The following is a 21966-nucleotide window of genomic DNA, read 5'->3' as shown; positions in this document are numbered from 1 at the left end:
TGTTGTGTCTCTGCTCTCTCCAGTCTGTGTGGTAGATCCATCCAGTAGGTGGTAATTTGAAATAAAGGCTTACCTTTACTAGCAAAAAATTTCCCAAGAGTTCAAGAAGCCTTTGGAAATTTTCTGAAGCAGAATTACAGTGCCATTGCTTGTTTAAAGAGAAGTTCATTTCATGCTTAATAATAGACCAAATGAAATGTGTTAGCAGAATGTGAGTATGTGGGTCCAACTGTCTCCTTTGTGAATTTGATTCATTCACTGCTTTGATGCATGCCATTTGCATTTGTGTTCATTTCCAAAAAGCTTTCCTGTAATGGTCCATTGTGATAATACTGTCTGCTGAACATGTGTGTTGTACGTCTGCTGTAGTTTTTATTTCAGGTCTGAAATAAGTTTCCTTAGTAAGATTTCCCAAGAGCTCGATATACCCTGCTACACAGTGATGATTACATTACTGGCTCTAAGTAGCTTCTGTTGAGTTGCATATCTATGTAATGTGAGTAACTGGTAACATAAATGCTCAGTGATGTGTTTATGTGTAGAGGACACAGCGGAAAGTAGAGGAGGAGGAAGAGGAAGTTGATGAAATACAACCTGACCCTCTTCATCAGCTCATTCTGCACTTTAGTCATAATGCTCTGACTGAAAGAAGGTAAGGCAAATGTTTATACATATGAGCGTGCCACCTAAACAGTGATCAACACATTCCTCCTGTAAAGATACATACAGATGTGCAGTGTGTAAATCCTTTTCATGCTCATTATGCAGTATGTTTTATCAATACAGTGAAGAATCTTTGACACTCCATTCTCCTATTATAATGAGATGTGTCATTTTAAACCAATGTGTTATGCAATGCCTCCTGAATTTGGAGCATTTTCATTATTTTACTACATTTACAACTTATATTTCAGTTCCCTAGAAGATGATTTGCTATATATTGCATACACGGACATGATGGCAAAGGTACAAACGTGCTGCATTTGAACACAAATATTTTTACTATGTTACACTTTTGGTAGCACAGTGTTTCCATATGTAAATCCCACATGTGTTTTTGCTGCCCTCAGAGTTGTGCTGAAGATGAAAATGAGGATGATGAAGGAAAAGAAAAAACTTTTGAGGTTTGAAGTCTCAGAGATACCCCTTCTTTTATTGTTATGTGTAAATGAGAAATATATATAGAGGGAGAGGTGTGACAAACTAAAAGAAGCCCTCTTTTACCATGGGTCAAATGTGCTGACATGCTTTGGGTTCAAGTTATTCAGACTTATCACCTTTATCATATCTTATGTTGGTCTCTTCCAGGATCCTAATACCACTAACTGCAGAGCATGGGCTCTCCATAAATTATTTATTTAGTATTAAAATTATGTAAATCATATACTTTAATTATCACATACTGTCAAAGTCACCAGATCAGTCCAGTTGAAAACCTACCAACATGTTAAACAGTGCTTCTCTACCACTGTCATTAAAACAGCAACTGAAGGAGCTAAATTCAATTTTACTATATAGCTAGTTAACAATGGACATATATATATATATATATATAATTATTATATAAGTTATTCATTTCATATTTATTTCATATATGCATGTGTTTGATATTCAATAGGAAAAAGAGATGGAAAAGCAGAAAATGTTGTATCAGCAGGCCAGGTTACATGACCGAGGGGCTGCTGAGATGGTTTTGCAGATGATCAGTGCCAGCAGAGGTATATACACACACACACACACAAGCACGTTTTCAGACTCAAAAATGTACATATCTTTTAATGCTTTTATCTCTTAGGTCGACTAGGCCCCATGGTCACTTCCACCCTTAAGCTTGGCATCTCCATTCTTAATGGTGGCAATATTTTAGTTCAGCAGGTAACACATTTTTATTGCTTGATTAAAAAGCAAAAGCAATATGTAATCTAGATTCACCAAGTAATACCTTGAACGACGTGTTTGTTAATGTTAATTTTGTATTTTTTTCATCATGAAAGTCATGTAATTAAAAGTCATAAATGTATCATTAGACTTTTTCTATATTGTGGTTGATTAGTTTATCAAATCCTTCCACAGAAAATGCTGGATTATTTGAAGGAGAAACGAGATGCTGGCTTCTTCAAGAGTCTGTCAGGACTCATGCAGTCATGCAGGTGATGGGCAAATAAAGCTTTCATCTTAGTATGCATTTAATGAAAATATTGAATATGAGCACTTTTACCATATAGACCACACTGACAATACACAGATACACTGAGGGCTATCTATCTATCTATCTATCTATCTATCTATCTATCTATCTATCTATCTATCTATCTATCTATCTATCTATCTATCTATCTATCTATCTATCTATCTATCTATCTATCTATCTATCTATCTGTCTGTCTGTCTGTCTGTCTGTCTGTCTGTCTGTCAATCAATAAAAATAAGAAAGAAAGAAAGAAAATCATTAATATTACAGTTTCAAGCTCAGTTGAAAAACTCCATTTGTATGTGAAAACAACCACAGCTTTAGCATTCTTTAGTGGTTCTATTTTTACTCCAAAAAAACATGTCATACATTGGAAATTATGTGTATCCTTATTATTACTGCATTGTTTGGTCTCTGGTCTGCAGTGTATTGGACCTAAATGCATTTGAGAGGCAGAACAAAGCTGAAGGATTGGGTATGGTGACTGAGGAGGGTTCAAGTAAGTGCTACACACACACACACACACACACTCACACAATTAGTCTAATCTGCTTTTATTTCTTTTTGTCACCAAAACTTTTTTCTGATCTTATGATTTTAAACATTAATGTATTTATATAGTGGGCTGTTATATATTTATCCTGTTATCAGGGAAATGATCATGAATCACACATGGTTAAAGAGAATTATGGAGCAGAGCTAAAAACTGTGAAGATGGTAGCACAATGCAAACAAATTCTTTGTTTCCTTTAAATACTTCACCATATGACATGCAGGAAATTAATAAATGTGATTTAATTGCTTTCTCAGAAACAAAAAAAAAAGATTGATGAGAATCGGTGGCACATGGTGCAGTATTTCCTCAAAATCACAAGTTTATTTATCTCCATGACCATTACCAAAGGCTGTCTAATGTAGACAGTGCAGATTTAGGTAGCACATTAATTTTTAATTTTTATTCATTCAAACTTTAAGTTTGGAGTGAATACCTGCATTCATCACAGAAGAAAAAAAATCCATGACATACAGTACATCTTTGCTGTCATTTTTGGTCAACTTCAGTTCAGGCATAAGTGATGGTGACATATACCCAGTGATGTGTCTTATATCTCTCCAAAAAATAAACGTTCAGATCTTGTAAATTACATGTCAGTGTCCAGTCAGTGGCTATCTCTCGTTCTAACTGATATTTGAATGTCTTCTCCTTTGCTTATGTCTGCCTCTTTGCTTGTTTCTTTGTTTGTTTCTTTCCTTCTTGCCATGTTTTTTAATGTCATCGGTTGCAGTCAACGTGAGGGAGCGGGGTAAATACATGGTTTAGATTCTCCTCATTCGGCATCACTGCTCTCTCTAATCCCTGTCCTTCCTACCTATTTGTCTGTGTCTGTTTGTTTAGTAATTGATTCCTCTGGTCTGCAGGACAATTTGCATGCATCTCATTTAACTCAGAAAATAAAACTGATAATGTATAGATTTCCTATTGATGAACTTCCTCTGTCTGTCTCTATCTGTCTCTTTCTCTACCTTTTCTTACATAACAAATGTCTGGGATTTGTTTTTACTCTAGCACATTAACATTTCCAAATAATCACTTACTAGTTATAAGCATCAAACATTTCAGCTTCGCCTCTTTGCCTGATAGAACATATTGGACCTAGCATAGCTGTAGTGTAGTTTTCATCCATTTTAGCTGATATGTTTAAGTGACTTATGATTAAGTGATGTGCCTCAAAACATTGCTTACACTTACAGAAGCTAGTGTAGGAGCCTGCAGACTAGAGCTCTGTCAAAAAATGTGTGTCATATCTTATCTGACTTGTCTGTTATATAAGCACCCATAACTATCTCCACTCCAAAGAGATGATAACTAGGTTTTTATTTTCTTGTCAAATAAAGGTTCCAAGGTTCTACAGAATGACGAGTTCACTAAAGATTTGTTTAGGTTCCTGCAGCTCCTCTGTGAGGGTCACAACAATGGTATGACTTTATATTGAATGACTAACATTGACTTTCACTTATCAATCTTTTTCTAAGGTTAAAATTCAGTGCTAGTTTCAGCGGCAGTTATTGTAATGCTGATTTTCTTAAACATATGTATGTGCTGATGTTCATGATGCTAAATGATTTTAAAAAAACTGTGCACCTGTAAATTACTAAGCACAGCCAGCCTGGGAAATTTGCATTTAGTGACACTGACAAACGTTAATAAAAGGCATGCTCATGATGACTAAAGCTCATGATGACTAAACGATTTAAAAAACTCTGCAGAGTGCACTAATTTGACAGTATAATCTGTATATATAACATTACAGGAACAATTATATGATTTGAAGCCAATCATTTAAGGTTCACATTTTGTAGTTTCCTTAAATGTAGATTTACACAAAGTCAATAGGATATTTCATGAATATCAGGTTTCTTGTGTAAATATCCCAGATTTACCAATTAAATCTGTGTATATGCAGGGTAAATTAGGCCCAGTGAGCGTAGTATATAGAATATTCCTAAGTTATTTTCTCAGAGGATTCACTAAAACTTTTCAAAACAAGATTTTTTTTTACAATATATTACCAATGTTTGCTTCACGCTGTTTATCTGGTCAAGCTTCACAACATCTTGGTAGCTGTCCTGACTTTGTATAACTAACCAATTTCTTTCAGACTTCCAGAACTTTTTAAGGACTCAGACTGGCAATACAACTACTGTTAATATAATAATAAGCACAGTGGACTATCTTCTTAGATTACAGGTAAAAAGACCTTGTTGAATACAGATAAATACATAGACATATACTAATGACTTAGCTAATGACATGTTCTCTTACTGTCTTTATAGGAGTCCATCAGCGATTTTTACTGGTATTACTCTGGGAAAGATATAATGGATGAGGCTGGTCAGCGTAATTTCTCTAAAGCATTAAATGTAGCCAAGCAGATCTTTAACTCCCTTACTGAATATATACAGGTGACCTTTTTTTCTTTAAAAGTTTTTTACCCTTTAAGAAATGTGATACCTATTTTAGGGCTAATAAGTTAACTTCACTCATTCTTGGCCTGCAGTTATTGCGGGTTCCACTTGCCCTAACTGAACTTATCCACTGATCTCTTGTCCTGAAGTATTTTATTGCTCTTATGCCTCAGCAATTTGTACAGATTTGTACTATAGTCTGTCTGTTGTCATGCACACTTTGTCACCTTTCATTTAATCCATCCATCAATAAATATGGACCACCATAGGACAACCTCTGAAAATATATGGGAACACTTTCAGCGCTATCAACTGAGCATAATCTCTACCTATACATACAAATAATTTCCAGTTAGAATGCAAATTGATTAAAAATCCCAAGAACAAACCTAACACCTTCTACCATGTCAGTGTCAGCGTGATGAAAATTACATCTGGTCTTTTTCCACTGATGGAAGGAGTAGAGGGTAGCTGTATATATACAGAGAGAGCTAGTGTGCTTTATACATGTGGCATAAGGGTGGTTCTCAGATATATATTATTTTAATCCTAAAAACTTTTTCCTACTCTTTCACCTCAGGGTCCATGTATAGGAAACCAACAGAGCTTGGCCCACAGCAGGTTATGGGATGCAGTTGTTGGCTTCTTGCATGTTTTTGCCAATATGCAAATGAAGCTGTCACAGGCAAGTCCATTTAAACCTAGTAATGCCAAATGCTGTAGTGACTTGCAGAAAACTATTAAGAAAAACTGTCTAGATACAATGTCTTTTAGGTTAGTTTTTTTCATGAATCTCCTAGTAACCACCAGTAGATGTCTCTCCTAACCTAATAATACTAACAATATTTTCCAGCCTACTAGTATTATAGTATTTGTGTTCTATGTTTATCTTTGAAATTAGTAAAACATTTTGATAATAAATAACCATTTCTCAGGGGCAATACCTGGCAGGGGCAATAGCATGATCAAGGAGGTGGTTTGCCCAAAGCGAGGCTCAGCCATTGCACTTGGGCTGTGCTGAACAAGTGAGGGAATCTTGACTGCATAATTTCTGTTTTCAAGAATTTCCCTCATGGGATCAATAAAGTATCTATCTATCTATCTATCTATCTATCTATCTATCTATCTATCTATCTATCTATCTATCTATCTATCTATCTATCTATCTATCTATCTATCTATCTATCTATCTATCTATCTATCTATCTATCTATCTATCTATCTATCTATCATTTACATGTTCTAGTTCTGTAGGGTGTAATTTCAATTACAGTTTCAGATTCTGAGGTTTACTCAGATCTCAGACCTTTATGAAACAGGTAAAAAGTTAGGACAAACAGGCCAGGTGGTTTACCCAATCAAAGCACCTTCTCTGATGTATAGCCCACTGTGAGTACACCAGAGTAGCAGTCCAGAATAAATTTCTGGTTCAGCACCATCTGCTCTTGATGCAAAACAATGACATTAGCTGTGCTGTTGATGGATAACACTATAGCCTTGAGGACAGCTTTGGGAGGCTGGAAAAAGTATTAATCTCCCTAACACCTTTGAAAGTCTGTCTGTCTTGTTGCTCCAGGAGACAAGGAAACACTGACCAGAGAAATTATAGAGTATTTTCTCTCTGTTTTTCTTCTTTCTTTAGGACTCCAGCCAGATTAAGTTGCTGAAAGAACTGATGGATCTGCAAAAGGACATGATAGTCATGATGCTATCCCTTCTAGAAGGTTTTCTTATTCAACGCAATAATAATAATAATAATAATAATAATAATAATAATAATAAATAATTAGAGTAACAGAAAACAATCTTTCACTAGTATGACTGTATATCTTTAAAACATAAGCAAAGTATGTAGTATGGTAAATACTGAGAATTAGAATAGTACTGTATTAAACTATTAGTGTATTACATGTGTTATTTTTTTCACACCAACATAATGTTTCAAAAGAACCATGTCCCCTAAAAATGGAAACATTCTGGTCATTCATCTTGTAACATGATGTGATAGTGGAAATAAATTCTAAAATTAAATGTGTGTCTATTTCCAGGTAATGTTGTAAATGGTACCATTGGGAAACAGATGGTGGACACCTTGGTGGAGTCCTCCAGCAACGTAGAGATGATCCTCAAGTTTTTTGATATGTTCCTCAAGCTAAAGGACCTCACCACATCAGACAGTTTCAAAGAACATGACTCTGATGGCAAAGGAGTCATTTCCAAAAGAGAGTTCCAGAAATCAATGGAAAATCAGAAACAGTACTCTCAGTCTGAAATTGATTTCCTGCTTTCTTGTGTTGAGGCAGATGAAAATGACATATTCAACTATGCAGAATTTGTAAAACGCTTTCATGAACCTGCCAAGGACATTGGTTTCAATGTCGCAGTACTGCTCACAAATCTGTCAGAACACATGCCCCATGACTCCCGTTTGGCTACCTTCCTGAACCTGGCCGAGAGTGTCCTTAATTACTTTGAGCCATTCCTGGGCCGTATTGAGATCATGGGTGGTGCCAAGAGAATAGAAAGGGTCTACTTTGAAATCAGTGAATCCAGTAGAACACAGTGGGAGAAACCACAAGTTAAAGAATCTAAGAGACAGTTTATCTTTGATGTAGTCAATGAGGGTGGAGAATCGGAGAAGATGGAGTTGTTTGTCAATTTCTGTGAGGACACCATTTTTGAGATGCAGCTAGCTTCCCTGATTTCAGAGCCTGATACAGTGGAAAGGGGGGAGGAAGATGAGGATGAGTTGCAGAATGTAATCAAGGACCTGGATGTGGAAGAGGAGGAGAATACTTTGGAATCCTCCTCAGCTTTCACCATGGCATGTGTCTCAATTAAAAAGAACCTCTGTAGCCTTGGCAGGCTGCTCACACTAAAAAGTCTAAGAAAACAATACAAGAAGCTCAGGAAGATGAGCCTGAGGGAGATGATTTCAGGGTTCTTCTCCTTTTTCTGGATGATCTTCACTGGTCTTTTACGCTTCCTCTACAACCTGGTGTGGTGCTTCTTCCATATTCTGTGGTCAACTCTGTTTGGTGGTGGCTTGGTGGAAGGTGCCAAGAATATGAAGGTGACAGACATCCTTGGCAACATGCCGGACCCCACACAGTTTGGCATCCATGGTGATGTGCTAGAGACTGAAAAACTGGAGGTTAGTGAGGCATCTTTGGTTGCTGAGATAGACCAGATGGCACAAGGAGATAAAACAGAAATGGACCTCATGTCAGAACTGCTAAGTATACAACCCAAGAAGGAGGGAGGAAAGCATGGAACTGAGCCTGGTCTGGGAGATGTCTCTGAAGTAGTTGGAGTCGATTCCCCATCTTTAGTTTCTGCTGTGCGGCAGAAAAAGGCCCAGGTGCAAAACTCTTGCATAATTATAGACTGCATTATATAACATGAAATAAACAGGAAATAAATGTACTAGCTATATTATTTTATACAAAAATAGAAATGTTTTTTATTATATAAAAAAAAAAAAATAATGTGTGCATAAATATGTCATGTTAGTTGTTCACATTCAATCTTCTCTATTCTGGGCCACAGTAAAACATTTCTCTGACATTACAGACCTTTCCAAAAGTAATGAAATGGCAAGGGCAATTCTTATGTTTTGTTTTTGTTTTTTTGTTTTTTTTCAATCAAAAAATGAATATGAGACAACAGATCACAATTTCCACATAATTCCCTGATATTTCCATCTAAATGTGCTAAACAAGTTAGAACATGGCAACTTTGGTGGGTGGCCTCATTGAAGAAAGGACATTATCAATATTTACATCATTTACTGTCCAGTGTCACCCAAACCCACCTCAGGCTTTCTCATTAGGGATAATTGTTAGGGATAGATAGTATCTTTAATTTTAAACTGTATCAGTTTATCATTCTATGTTTTATACTTCTGTAAAGCTGCTTTGAAACAATGTCCATTGTTAAAAGCTTAATACAAATAAATTGAAGTGAATTGAATATGAGATGTAAATATCAAAAATTGAAAGCTGAAATTCTGATCTATCATCTCGTTGTAAACTACAGCAAAAACAAAAGAATTAGCCATGCTTTTGAAGGGGAATGTATGTGCATATTCCGTAGAGAAACTTATATATAAACGTGGATAAAAAGAAGAATCATGGACGGAAGCATATATATTTCTCTCTCTCTCTCTCTCTCTCTCTCTCTCTCTCTTTTGTAGGAAGCTGCAAGTAAGAAGTCAGTCGAGAATGAATTAAATGCAGAATCAGAAAAAGCAGAGTAAGTGGAAAAAATATGTCTTAAAGTTGTTTTAATTTTTGTCTGGTGAATGCAAAAAAAACATTACATTTTTACTAAAATTTCTGGCTTTCTAATAAAGGTATACTACCATTTGCATTAACACTCTGTTTATCCTATCACTCACCAATGCTCTTAATTACTTTTCTAAATTTGAGTTGTTCTTAGGATGGCGTGAAATACTGTTTTGTGTTTCCTTTTTTTTAGTAAAGTCTATGTGTTTGTCCACTTCAATAGTACAGAGGATGGAGAGAAGAATGACCAAGACAAGACTAAGGAGTTGCTCATAGATTCCTCACCAGAGGAAGAAAAGAAACCACCCAAGAGGAGGTGTGAAAAGAAGAAAGAACAACCAGAAGTCATTATGGCCAGCTTTTTTGCTGGTCTGGAAATCTACCAAACAAAGATTCTAGTAAACCATTTTATTATTATTTTATGAGCTGTTTATAACCAATACCTCACAAGATCATTGTATGGAATGTGTAATAATTCATTTGATTAAAGTCATGGAAAAGACACATTACAGTGCAGTAGCATATGTAGTGAGTGTATATTGTTCAGTTAATAAGAATTATTACTTTGCAAGTTTCTTTTTGGATTTGGTCAAAATGGTTCTGTTATATATATATATATATATATATATATATATATATATATATATATATATATTGAAAGACTGCAATTTAACACAAAGATTTTTAACAGAATTACCTGGCTCGAAACTTCTACAACCTGCGATTCCTGGCTCTGTTTGTGGCATTTGCCATAAACTTCATCCTGCTTTTCTATAAGGTTGCTCATTTTCTTTTCTTATATTAATATGTGATTAATATTTTTATTATATTTACTAAATAATTCATTTAAAAGATGTTTTCATTTCATTTCATTTTACAGTCATATAAAGGCAAAATCAAAACACATTATTTACTTATATTCTGCTCTAAATATTTACTTGAAATTCTCTTACCCTTCTCTCTGTTATTACATTGTCTTATTGATAATTATTTTGATTTAAAAATGTTTGTATGTATGTATATATATATGTGTGTGTGTGTGTGTGTGTGTATGCACGAAGGTGACTGGTGAGGAATCGGAGGAGGTGGACTCATGGACAGGGAGAAGTGAAGAGGAGGATGAAAGTGCCATTGAGTATTTTATCCTGCAGGAGAACACTGGTTACATGGCACCTACGCTCCGCTGTCTAGCTGTCCTACACACTATCATCTCCTTTCTCTGTGTGGTGGGGTATTACTATCTGAAGGTACATGCAAACATCCATAGTCATGCACAGTCATGGGGAACAACTTAATTAAAGGAACTCAAACATTTATAATAATAATAATAATAATAATAATAATAATAATAATAATAATTATTATTATTATTAGTAGTAGTAGTAGTAGTAGTAGTAGTAGTAGTAGTAGTAGTATTATTATTATAGCCTATTCCTCCATTCTTTACATTATCCTGCTGGGTCTCAGGGAATCTGGAACCTATCCCAGGAGACTCAGGGGACAAGGCAAGGTTTAATCTGGAAAGCATGCACAGGGCACAATCGCGCACACACACACACACACTCACACATTTAGAGATGTCAGTCAGCTAACACCCCATGTTTTTGGACTGGGGGATGAGTACCAAGCGAAAACCCCTGTGGCATGGGGGGAATGTACAAACTCCACACGTTTCACTTTTATCTTCGCCAAACCATTCAGTATCCTCCATGCTCTGTAGACAATGAAGAGGTCATTTCTGTCAGAATAGAAAACTTTCATCTTAAGATATAGGAGAAAGATGATATGCCTGACCCCACTCTCTATGGAGAGAAATGGAAATCATGCCAGCAAGAGCCTCCAATCTTTGCTTTAATTTCTCAAATGCAATTGTAGTCATAGGTTAGAACCCTTTTAGCTTGTTTCAACTGTAAGCAAAAGCAATAAACATTGAAAGCTAAAAGGCATTAAATAACTTTTTGGCAACAAACAAATAGATATAGATATAGAAAATAGGCTTAAACAGGATTATATGTTAATCTCTTTTTTATATAATCTAGTTTTTGTGTTGATTGTTTGCATCAGTATAGTTTCTTCCCATTGTCCTGAAGAATGATATAATATCAGGTCACATGCTGTAAAGTATACTTGATCAAAATGAGCATGTTAAGTCATTGAACACTTTTCTCTCCTAAACAGGTGCCTTTAGTTGTTTTTAAGCGAGAGAAGGAAATTGCCAGGAAACTTGAATTTGATGGTCTTTATATCACTGAACAACCTTCTGATGATGACATTAAAGGGCAATGGGACAGGCTTGTTATTAACACACCGTAAGTAAAAATGGAAATATTGAAGGCCACTGCTTTACTGTTGTTAATTCATACTTGTAATGCTTATTTGAAAATATTCACCTTATCTACCATATTAATGTAATTTTGTTAGCCTTTAAAAACTTCATAATGAATTCAATTTAATCAAATCAATATTAATGGATCTTCTAATAGAACATACAAAAAAATAGGTGCTATGTGTTATGTATTTTTTTTTTATGAATCATAAATGTCCTTCCTTCTGTTGTGTTGTACAGATCTTTTCCTAATAATTACTGGGATAAGTTTGTCAAACGGAAGGCAAGTAGAATTTATTCATGACTTAAGGTTTTTTTAATTCAAATTTTTCCATTCTTTGGAAATAGACAGTTTCAATTTTGTACATTTCTTACCTTAATTTAGCCTTATAATTTAGACCAAGTGAGGTTTTGAACGTGGCCGTGGTGCAAGGTCATAACCGATTTCTTGTGTAATAATCTATGCTTTTGTGTTTTATGGTTAATTTACCTGTAGGTAATAAATAAATATGGGGACTTGTATGGAGCAGAGCGGATTGCTGAGTTGCTTGGTCTCGACAAAAGCGCTCTGGACTTCAACCCTACTGAAGAAACTATTGCTAAAGAGGCTTCACTGGTGTCCTGGTGAGAAAAGCATAATTAAAGGTTTCAATTAATTCTGATTAAAATTACTGCAATATAAAGTCTAGTCAGTGTAAGTGAAGGTACTTAATCTTCTCACAGGTTAAGCTCCATTGATACGAAGTATCACATCTGGAAAATGGGTGTGGTGTTTACAGACAATGTAAGTTCTGTGAGAACAGTTTAGACTGATTTGTACCTCACAGGAGTCCATGTGCACTTCTTTAGCATAGAGTGGGCAGATCTATCAGGTTTTTCTTTTCTTTTGCAGTCTTTCCTGTATCTGGTGTGGTATACCACAATGTCCATCCTGGGCCACTACAACAATTTCTTCTTTGCTGCTCACCTGCTAGACATTGCTATGGGTTTCAAGACTTTGAGGACCATCCTTTCTTCTGTCACCCACAATGGCAAACAGGTTTCACCCATTCTGAACCTCCAAACACAAATGTTCAGTTCATTTTGTTGATACAGTTGTGTACAGTTTATCCTCTGATTTACATTTTGTCGTCTTCCATTCTTCTAGCTGGTGCTGACTGTGGGTCTGCTGGCTGTAGTTGTGTATCTATACACAGTTGTGGCTTTTAACTTCTTCCGGAAATTCTACAACAAGAGTGAGAATGAGGACGAACCAGACATGAAGTGTGATGATATGATGACTGTAGGTTTTGTACACTTGATTTCTTGCTTCTTATATTTTTTTCTTCTCATATTTCATTTTCTTTTTTGAAATTTCCTTTTTAATTTCCTCCAGTTTAAACAATAGCTAGTCATTAAATCTTAAAAATATGATGTAAGACAAGCAAATAAGTTTACTGATCTCTACATATACAGCAAATTCAGTACAGCAAAGATAAGCTCTTATTACTAACATTCTGTTCTTTTCATTTTAATATACAATAACGGACCACTAATTCTGATTTTCCGTTTCTGTAATTTTCTATTTCTTTATCAGTGCTATCTGTTCCACATGTATGTGGGTGTGCGTGCTGGTGGGGGAATAGGAGATGAAATTGAGGATCCAGCAGGTGACCCTTATGAGCTTTACCGCATCCTCTTTGATATCACCTTCTTCTTCTTTGTTATTGTCATCCTTCTGGCCATTATCCAAGGTATAGTATGATTCAGTGGTCAAGGGCAAAGAAATTGTTTTAATAAGCAAAGCTTAAAATAACACAACATTTGGGACAATGTACAGAGATACTCTCACAATGAGGTTATTAGTAAAGAGAAATTTATAGCAATTATTTTACTTTATTTATTGGGGAATTTTCTAACATGCTGGTAAATAGACAAATCAGTAAGTGATTTTAGAATACACAAATATACATAAAGTGTGACAGTTGAATAAAAGATTAAAAATACATTTAATGAATGAATTAAATTAATAGAATTCCGTCACTGCCTCCTGTAGGATACACAGCTCCAGCAGACAGGTTGACACTGGCTTTGTCTCAGTGGGTTAAAGTCACTCTGACTGTGTGTCGGGATCTGGGAGGGCTCAGAAAGACACATGCAGAGAGGGGGATTAGTATCATGCTGAGGAGTGTGTGAGGTGTGGGGAGGGGTAGTTCTCAATGAGGAGAAAAACATAAAATATGAATAGTAAATACTAGCTATCTAGTGTTTTAACTTTAAGACCTTTAACATCATGTCTGAAACACTGGACTATGGAAACCTCAGTTACCAGTAGGCATGCAAAATTTCTATTACTTCATGTTCCAGTAAATCTTAAAAAAAAAAAAAAAAAAAAAATCTGAGCTAAGAAAAACTAGAGACTTTGTCTGGTAAATTATCTTTAATATACAGTCCTTTGGTTTTATATTTATTCTAAAAAAGCTGAATAAATTGCAAGGACTTTCTCCTAAAAAAAACTTAAGATACAATTTATGAACACAAACTATTTATTAGTGATTCTAAGAAGCATGAGTGAGAACTGTAATTGTTTTTGTTTTTACACTATTATTTATGTACATGTGTTTATATAATAAAGTCGCTATTGTGACCTTAATCATTTAATTCCTCATGCAGAGAACTTGCTGTTACTATAAATTATTCAGTACATGCTGTGGTCTGTACAGATAAGACAGTGCACATCGTTAGAAATATCATATATTCCAGTATCTAATTAATTAAATGAGCTATTGAATAATAGAATGAAAAAAAATACAGGCAAGGCATTTTACTGTTTTGAAAAAGACAAATGTCCTCCAATTACGCCTTATGTGTTTGAGTACAGGTTTGATTATTGATGCCTTTGGAGAACTGCGAGACCAGCAGGAGCAAGTTAAAGAGGACATGGAGGTAAGAGTAAAACAGCAGAACAGAAGAGCTTTGCATGCTTAAAAACAAGTACAAGCTGCAAAAGCAAATTGGAAGTGCAATGTTGAAATGGAGCAATGTTTATTTTGTGTGTGTATATATATATACAGGGGTTGGACAATGAAACTGAAACACTGGCCACTGGAGGTTTCATGGCTAAATTTGACCAGCCTGGTGGCCAATCTTCATTGATTGCACATTCCACCAGTAAGAGCAGAGTGTGAAGGTTTAATTAGCAGAGTAATAGCACAGTTTTGCTTAAAATATTGCAATGAACACAACATTATGGGTGACATATCAGAGTTCAAAAGAGGACAAATTGTTGGTGCACGTCTCGCTGGCGCATCTGTGACTAAGACAGCAAGTCTTTGTGATGTATCAAGAGCCACGGTATCCAGGGTAATGTCAGCATACCACCAAGAAGGACGAACCACATCCAACAGGAGTAACTGTGGACGCAAGAGGAAGCTGTCTGAAAGGGATGTCCGGGTGCTAACCCGGATTGTATCCAAAAAACATAAAACCACAGCTGCCCAACTCACTGCAGAATTAAATGTGGACCTCAACTCTCCTGTTTCCACCAAAACTGTCCGTCGGGAGCTCCACAGGGTCAGTGTACATGGCCGGGCTGCTATAGCCAAACCTTTGGTCCCTCGTGCCAATGCCAAACGTCGGTTTCAATGGTGCCAGCAGCGAAAATCTTGTGGACAATGTGAAACATGTATTGTTCTCTGATGAGTCCACCTTCACTGTCTTTCCCACATCCGGGAGAAGCCCCAAAGAAGCGTACCACCCAGACTGTTGCATGCCCAGAGTGAAGCATGGGGGTGGATCAGTGATGGTTTGGGCTGCAATATCATGGCATGACCTAGGCCCAATACTTGTGCTAGATGGGCGCGTCACTGCCAAGGACCACCGAACCATTCTGGAGGACCATGTGCACCCAATGGTTCAAACATTGTGTCCTGAAGGCGGTGCCGTGTATCAGGATGATAATGCACCAATACACACAGCAAGACTGGTGACAGAGTGGTTTGATGAACATGAAAGTGAAGTTGAACATCTCCCATGACCTGCACAGTCACCAGATCTAAATATTATTGAGCCACTTTGGGGTGTTTTGGAGGAGCGAGTCAGGAAACGTTTTCCTCCACCAGCATCACGTAGTGACCTGGCCACTATTCTGCAAGAAGAATGGCTCAAAATCCCTCTGGCCACTGTGCAGGACTTGTATCTGTCACTCCCAAGATGAACTGATGCTGTATTGGCCGCAAAAGGAGGCCCTACACCATACTAATGAATTATAGTGGCCTAAAACCATATATATATATATATATATATATATATATATATATATATATATATATATATATATATATATACATATACATATACAGCCTCTGGAAAAAAATAAGAGACCACTGCCCAATCTCCAGCCAGATTTTAACCCTATTGAAAACCTCTGGAATGTTTGGTGGTATAAAGAGTGGTGTAAAGCTACCCAACAGTAATGTGAAAAACTGGTGGACAGCATGGAGCCAAAACGCATGCAAATCGGGGTTATTCCACCAAATACTGATTTCTTAATGTTATTTAAGCGTTAGCGTTAACACAATTTGTTTACAAATTTTTTGCATTTTGTTTTATTTGAGTTATTAAAGCTCTGCAAATACTGCATGATCTTGGGTTATGTTGATGTGTTGTCATTTCCTTTAAATATACACTCTAAATAACAATAGTTATATTTTGAATTTAGGAGAAATATTGTCAGCAGTTCACAAAAAATGAAACAAAAAAAATGAAAATTGGGCTTTCATTTGGGTTTTGTCTTGATGGTGGTGGTCCTGACTACAAGTCATTTTTTCCTTGCCTACTTAATATTATATTCACAACCAGCTCTTACATTTTCTGCTGGAGTATAGTGTAATATTTTAATTGAATGCTATGATACAGTTATGTTGATTTCTAGCCATGGGTTAAGTACAGTTTAAACTGTACACCTCAAGTAGCACAGGTAAAGTCTGTGGATATAAAACTGTAGAGTTTTTGTCACCGCTGCACGAAAGGAATCTCACTATGTAGATTTTCCATTAAGTCAGTTGTGCTAATCAAAAAACAAAGCAAATAAAAGAAAATCTAATAGTATAGGCACTTTGTAATTGATTGATATTTATGTGTTTCAGACTAAATGCTTCATCTGTGGCATTGGGAATGACTACTTTGACACAACTCCACATGGCTTTGAGACACACACATTACAAGAGCACAACTTGGCAAACTACCTGTAAGTAGCACTTGCCTACCTCACATTTACTTTTTTCTGCAGTGTTATAACACAATGTTATAAAGTTCATAAAACGTTATAATGTTAAAATGCATTGTTTCAATCAAAAGAGTTTCCTGTTAAAGCGACTAATGGATAGCTTACCCATCTACTCGGAACAAACAAAAGAAAATCATCAGCTTGCTGTGTCCTTTCTAAATCTAAAATCTAAAACCAGATTATTGTGTTGCAACATAATCAGCTTAGTGTAACTCGGCTACAGTCAGCACTTAAATTAAACCTTGTTGTTTTTGAAATAGGCCTCTTTAGTTAACTGGTTTTGTTATGCCTTATGTTTTAGGTTTTTCCTAATGTACCTTGTCAACAAGGATGAAACAGAGCATACTGGCCAGGTGAGGTTGCCTTTTCCGTTTAGATGAATGATGAACTACAAGATAAAATAAAATTCCAGAGTGAACAGAAAGTTTCTTCATTCAAAATATACATTGAGCTTGGTTTCAGAATAGACTTGGACTTGGAATGGATCTTTCTTAGTCTGTCAGAGCAGAGGCTCTGGCTTTTTTTCTTTGTTGTTGTCATTCTCACTCTATTTTTCCTTTTGGTTTCCCTTTGGTTTCCTGCTTATGTTCATCTAGACTCGGGCCCTGCTGTTTTGCTCATTCAAACAAGTTTATTAATTTTTCTTCCTCTCTAGTACATTCAAAAGCAGTTTCCGTTTATTTTCTCCACAGGAATCGTACGTGTGGAAAATGTATCAGGAGCGATGCTGGGATTTCTTTCCAGCTGGAGACTGTTTCAGGAAACAGTATGAGGACCAGCTGGGCTAAAGCAAGTTAGATTCCAACCCACCAGCCTGTCCTCAGAGCTGTGAGCAGGATACCAGCTGCTTTTTCAGTTTATATTTGAATCACTGACATTCTCAACCCCAATAAATGGCCCTTCTCTTTCATACTATTTTGCAGGAGGAATCCCAGTGCCATGTTTTTTCTCTACACGATGATGCTACATGATGCATTTAAAGTTCTAATTGTTACCTCGGTCAACAGTGCCAATTAGCAAAGACTGTCTTGTTTTACCCAGTATTATTTTCCATATTTGTTTCTCAGCAAAAAAAATAGAAAAAGAAAAAAAACATCCCTTCTGCCACATAAACCTGAAACCTCTGCGCAAAGTTTTTTGTCCTTTAAGAACCACTGGGTTTTGTCTGGTTACGGGACATCTGAGTTTATACCCTTATATGCACAAGAATACTATTTCAGTTTTTGGAGCAAATGGAGCAGAATAAACAAATGCCAAATGGGAGTGATGAAGTATTTACAGAAGATATGCATTTTGAAGCCGTGCTCAGATTTCATTAAACTGCTTGCTTATTTGAGCTATGGGATGAGCCCAGGGCAGGTATGTATAAAACCTCTCAGAGTCAAATTTTGACTCTTAAGTTCCAAGAAATCAGGAAATTTAATAACTCTACACTTAAGCCTAAGAATAAACGCAATGTACAAAAAGTTTTATATATTATTTATAGGCAAGAGTTTCTTTTCAGGTGGTAACTGAAATAGGATGTCGGCGGTATTGCAAATTAGAACGTCATGAATTAATTAGAAAGTCATTAATCAAAATCTCCAACATTATAGGAAACGATGCAATAATGGTGGATTGAGGCACAGTCATTAAAATCATGTGTTCTGTACATTTAATCTCAAAAGTAAGATGGCATGTGGATTGTAAATATGAATAAACGACACATTTTTGTTATGAAGTGCTTCCATTCTTAGCTCACCGTTTACTTACATGCTGATGTCATACTATACAGTCAAAATGCCTTTAGCTGTTATACTTTCAGGTTTGCTGTATCTTGGACTGTCTCTATCCATAATGGTTCTACTAGAATGACCAATCACAGATTGCACACAGATTTCAGTCCACCTATCCACCTGTGCTTGAACCGTGCAAAACCAATACCAATATACATCTTAATACAGTCAGTTGTTAAACCTGGAAATAATACTCTACTTCATTTATCCATGGCTTCTTGTAATTTTTAAATGCTGTGATCTGCATCTGACATGCCATTTACTTATCATATTATTTATGCTGCCCTTACTTTCATCTAACTCCACTATAGGGTTTGCATTTAGAGAATTAAACGTCATCAAGCTAAATCTCTAAAGCATCCTTTAGCAAATATGAAGCTGTTACTGGATGTCCTTGGTGGAATTGGCATCTGTTATTACTGATACTATAGCTTTAAAATAAATTTTTTTTTTTTTTTACATAAATATATTTGGAACAAGTCTAGTTAACTTGCAGGGTCTTTCTTTTCCTAAACATACATCACTGGTATGGAATTGTGATGTAGTTTATCACACTACTACAATCATTGTACTTCATGGTTTAGATTTCATCCTACGATTATCTACTCCTTGGTAAGAGTTGTTCATCTTTTATGACACATGTTTACACCCAGCTTAGACACCAGATTTCTTTTGAACTTAAGAACACTTCTTAGGCGTGATTCAAAACCTTTATACATGCCAGCCCTGGCCGAAAAATGGTTGGTCGTGGAATGAATTGCCTCTTATCAAGTAATGGTGAAGTGCCTTATCTTCATGACAACTGAAGCTATGCAAATTTGTTTCTTTTCTTTGTTTTATATTTTTGCCATTATACGCATACGGCAGATGCTCAGAGTATCATAGCTTTTAAATTTTATTTTGAACAGGTACAAAATAAATGTATGTCTTGCTAGAAGCAGTGTTATTGTAAAAAGAAACAGAATGCTCATGAAGCAACATAAATTTAATAGAGAATTGTGGCGAACAACCTAATAACAAAAAAAAAAGGCAGATTGCTGTTGTATGGCCATTTCTATGTAGTAGCCTTGCTGAATTGTGCATTTCTTTTAAGGACAAATAAAGACATTGATGAATAACATCTTTCATTTTGGAATGTTTTAAATATTTCATAACACTAATGTTCCTGATTTAAATCACTTACACAATTTACTGCTGAAATTGCTGATTAGAATGACTTTAGAAACAGGCCTGACAAATTAGACCGATTGTTGTTAAAATATTATATTAATAACCCATATGATTTCACTCATATTTCCAAGGAAGTAAACACTTTAAAAAAAAAACAGAAAAATGATTCATTCAGGAGTTATATTTTTTAGTAATTATCTATAATGCACACCTAGTCTGCTATAAAAATAAAAAAAAATTCTGTTAATTCAGACTCATTTATTCATTCCTTTGTTTATTGGCTTTGTTTATGAGTAGTCAGGATGAGAACAGCAAAACCTATTAATAAATGTTGAATCCTGTATGCAAGATGTCAGTATCCATCACTGTTTTCCAAAGATACATTATTCCCAATCCATTTATAGGCCATGCTCAAGGGCCCAATATTGGAAACCATACCACTGAGGCACTCCTGGATTGTCAGACTCCTTACAGAATGATGAGTAACAATCCCAGCATCCCTGTGGAGGAACATCTTACCACATTCCACTCACTAACCACAGATCGTGACCTCAGGTGAGGACAGGGTTGGGGACACCCTGAATGGGACGCCAACCCATCACAGAGGGAGGAAAATAGAGTACCTGTAAGTAACCTCTAAAGCAAACTCCACACACACTGAGAATGAAGTTGGTAATCAAACCCCAAACCTCAGAGGTGCAAGGCAAGGGCACTGACCACTAAAGCCACGGTTATCATGTTGTGACCAAAAAAAGTTGAGAACTTTTCAACTCAGCAAAGACCACACATGTTCACAAGCACAATGATGGGATTGAATTCATTTTCCACTCTGCCTTTATCCCTTAAACGCCCCGTACATCTCACAATGACAATTATTAGGAGATGAGTAAATTTATTTCCCTTGGGAAAAGCCTTTTTTTTCCAAATAATGAATGGTCTATAAGTTGTCAAAAGAAGATTGTTAACTTGTTAATATCTTAACTGCTTTGTATTTTTGGTGCTTTCTGACAAACTAGACTCAAAATATAATTGGCCTGTGAAATGGTATATATGAGTACAACATTTTCTGTATTTTGTGTATCATCTTTTAGTTAGCAAAATTATTAGTAGTGCTTATTTAGTAGTAATATTTGAGAGTAAATACTACACATGTGGTAATGAAGATGATAAAGGCCCATATACAGCTCAATGAATAAACACAGTATACTGTGTTGCATGACAAATAAAATCTTAAATCTTGAAAGGTCTATTAGACATAGAGTTTCTAGCATAAACAATGTATGTTTATTGTGTATTGAATCATGTTTGTAACTGTGGTCACTGTTTACTTGCCATCTCTAATTTACTTCATGTCAAAGACTTGTAAATTAGACTGAAAAAATGGGTCTGCTCTATGCAGGGCATCTCTCTTTTATTGTCTAGACACATAACTCTGCAAAAGATGTGACATCATCTTCCAATTACCCTTGATATTGTGTGTATGCCTGGTTTTCAAAGCCAAAAAGAAGTGTGTGCATACACTTACTGATACATGTTATAGAAAGTGCAAACAAAAAATAACTTTAGACTACTCCTTATTTCCTGTTACTTAGTGTCCTATAGTTCTGATTCCATTGCCGTCATACATTATAAATGACTGCCTTGTACATCAGGTCAGATACAACCACAACCAATGACCTAGAAATTGGAGTAATGATGTAAACTCGGAAGGATTGTGTTAATCCCTACAACTGCTGTGAACACACTGACCTCGCCTCTGCAGCCCGGGTTAAATTTAGTATTTGCCTTAGGTTTTGTTAGCTTCTTAATTTTAAATGAATTTAACTTCTTCAAGAAAGACATAAAAGGCAGACTGCTTGTGTCCAATATCAAATCTGAATGCAAGTATGTATGGCCCATAGATATCAGCTGTGAAACTGTCTATTATGTTGGCAATCACTTAAATCTACTAGAAGTCATTATTTACCAAAGTTTGGCTACTGAGT

The 21966-nt window shown here is 35.8% G+C and overlaps 1 protein-coding gene across 12 annotated transcripts in view; it reads left to right on the top strand.

The window, feature by feature from the left end:
* LOC131359491 (ryanodine receptor 3) overlaps positions 1–20083 on the top strand; it is a 164620-nt gene extending 144537 nt beyond the window's left edge. For 4 of the 12 annotated variants that reach the window (XM_058399400.1, XM_058399399.1, XM_058399398.1 and 1 more), the window contains 29 exons: positions 543–652; positions 915–966; positions 1071–1124; positions 1619–1718; positions 1796–1875; positions 2074–2150; positions 2617–2690; positions 3478–3495; positions 4088–4168; positions 4852–4940; positions 5027–5155; positions 5739–5843; positions 6801–6882; positions 7207–8519; positions 9354–9412; positions 9668–9842; positions 10136–10222; positions 10506–10691; positions 11623–11753; positions 12011–12053; positions 12267–12394; positions 12494–12554; positions 12663–12809; positions 12918–13052; positions 13347–13503; positions 14631–14695; positions 16897–16997; positions 17338–17389; positions 17729–20082. In XM_058399400.1, the coding sequence (XP_058255383.1) occupies positions 543–652; positions 915–966; positions 1071–1124; positions 1619–1718; positions 1796–1875; positions 2074–2150; positions 2617–2690; positions 3478–3495; positions 4088–4168; positions 4852–4940; positions 5027–5155; positions 5739–5843; positions 6801–6882; positions 7207–8519; positions 9354–9412; positions 9668–9842; positions 10136–10222; positions 10506–10691; positions 11623–11753; positions 12011–12053; positions 12267–12394; positions 12494–12554; positions 12663–12809; positions 12918–13052; positions 13347–13503; positions 14631–14695; positions 16897–16997; positions 17338–17389; positions 17729–17824 (3987 nt within the window). In that variant the 3' untranslated portion in view covers positions 17825–20082. Of the gene's footprint in view, positions 1–542; positions 653–914; positions 967–1070; positions 1125–1618; positions 1719–1795; positions 1876–2073; positions 2151–2616; positions 2691–3477; positions 3496–4087; positions 4169–4851; positions 4941–5026; positions 5156–5738; positions 5844–6800; positions 6883–7206; positions 8520–9353; positions 9413–9637; positions 9843–10135; positions 10223–10505; positions 10692–11622; positions 11754–12010; positions 12054–12266; positions 12395–12493; positions 12555–12662; positions 12810–12917; positions 13053–13346; positions 13504–14630; positions 14696–16896; positions 16998–17337; positions 17390–17728 lie in introns of all 12 variants that reach the window. The other 8 variants (XM_058399395.1, XM_058399394.1, XM_058399391.1 and 5 more) reach the window with 4 other exon arrangements.
* The last annotated feature ends 1883 nt before the right edge of the window (positions 20084–21966 follow it).

This window comes from Hemibagrus wyckioides, linkage group LG09, assembly GCF_019097595.1.
Source record: "Hemibagrus wyckioides isolate EC202008001 linkage group LG09, SWU_Hwy_1.0, whole genome shotgun sequence".
Lineage (NCBI taxonomy): Eukaryota > Metazoa > Chordata > Actinopteri > Siluriformes > Bagridae > Hemibagrus > Hemibagrus wyckioides.
This window is presented reverse-complemented; position numbering and strand designations above follow the sequence as displayed.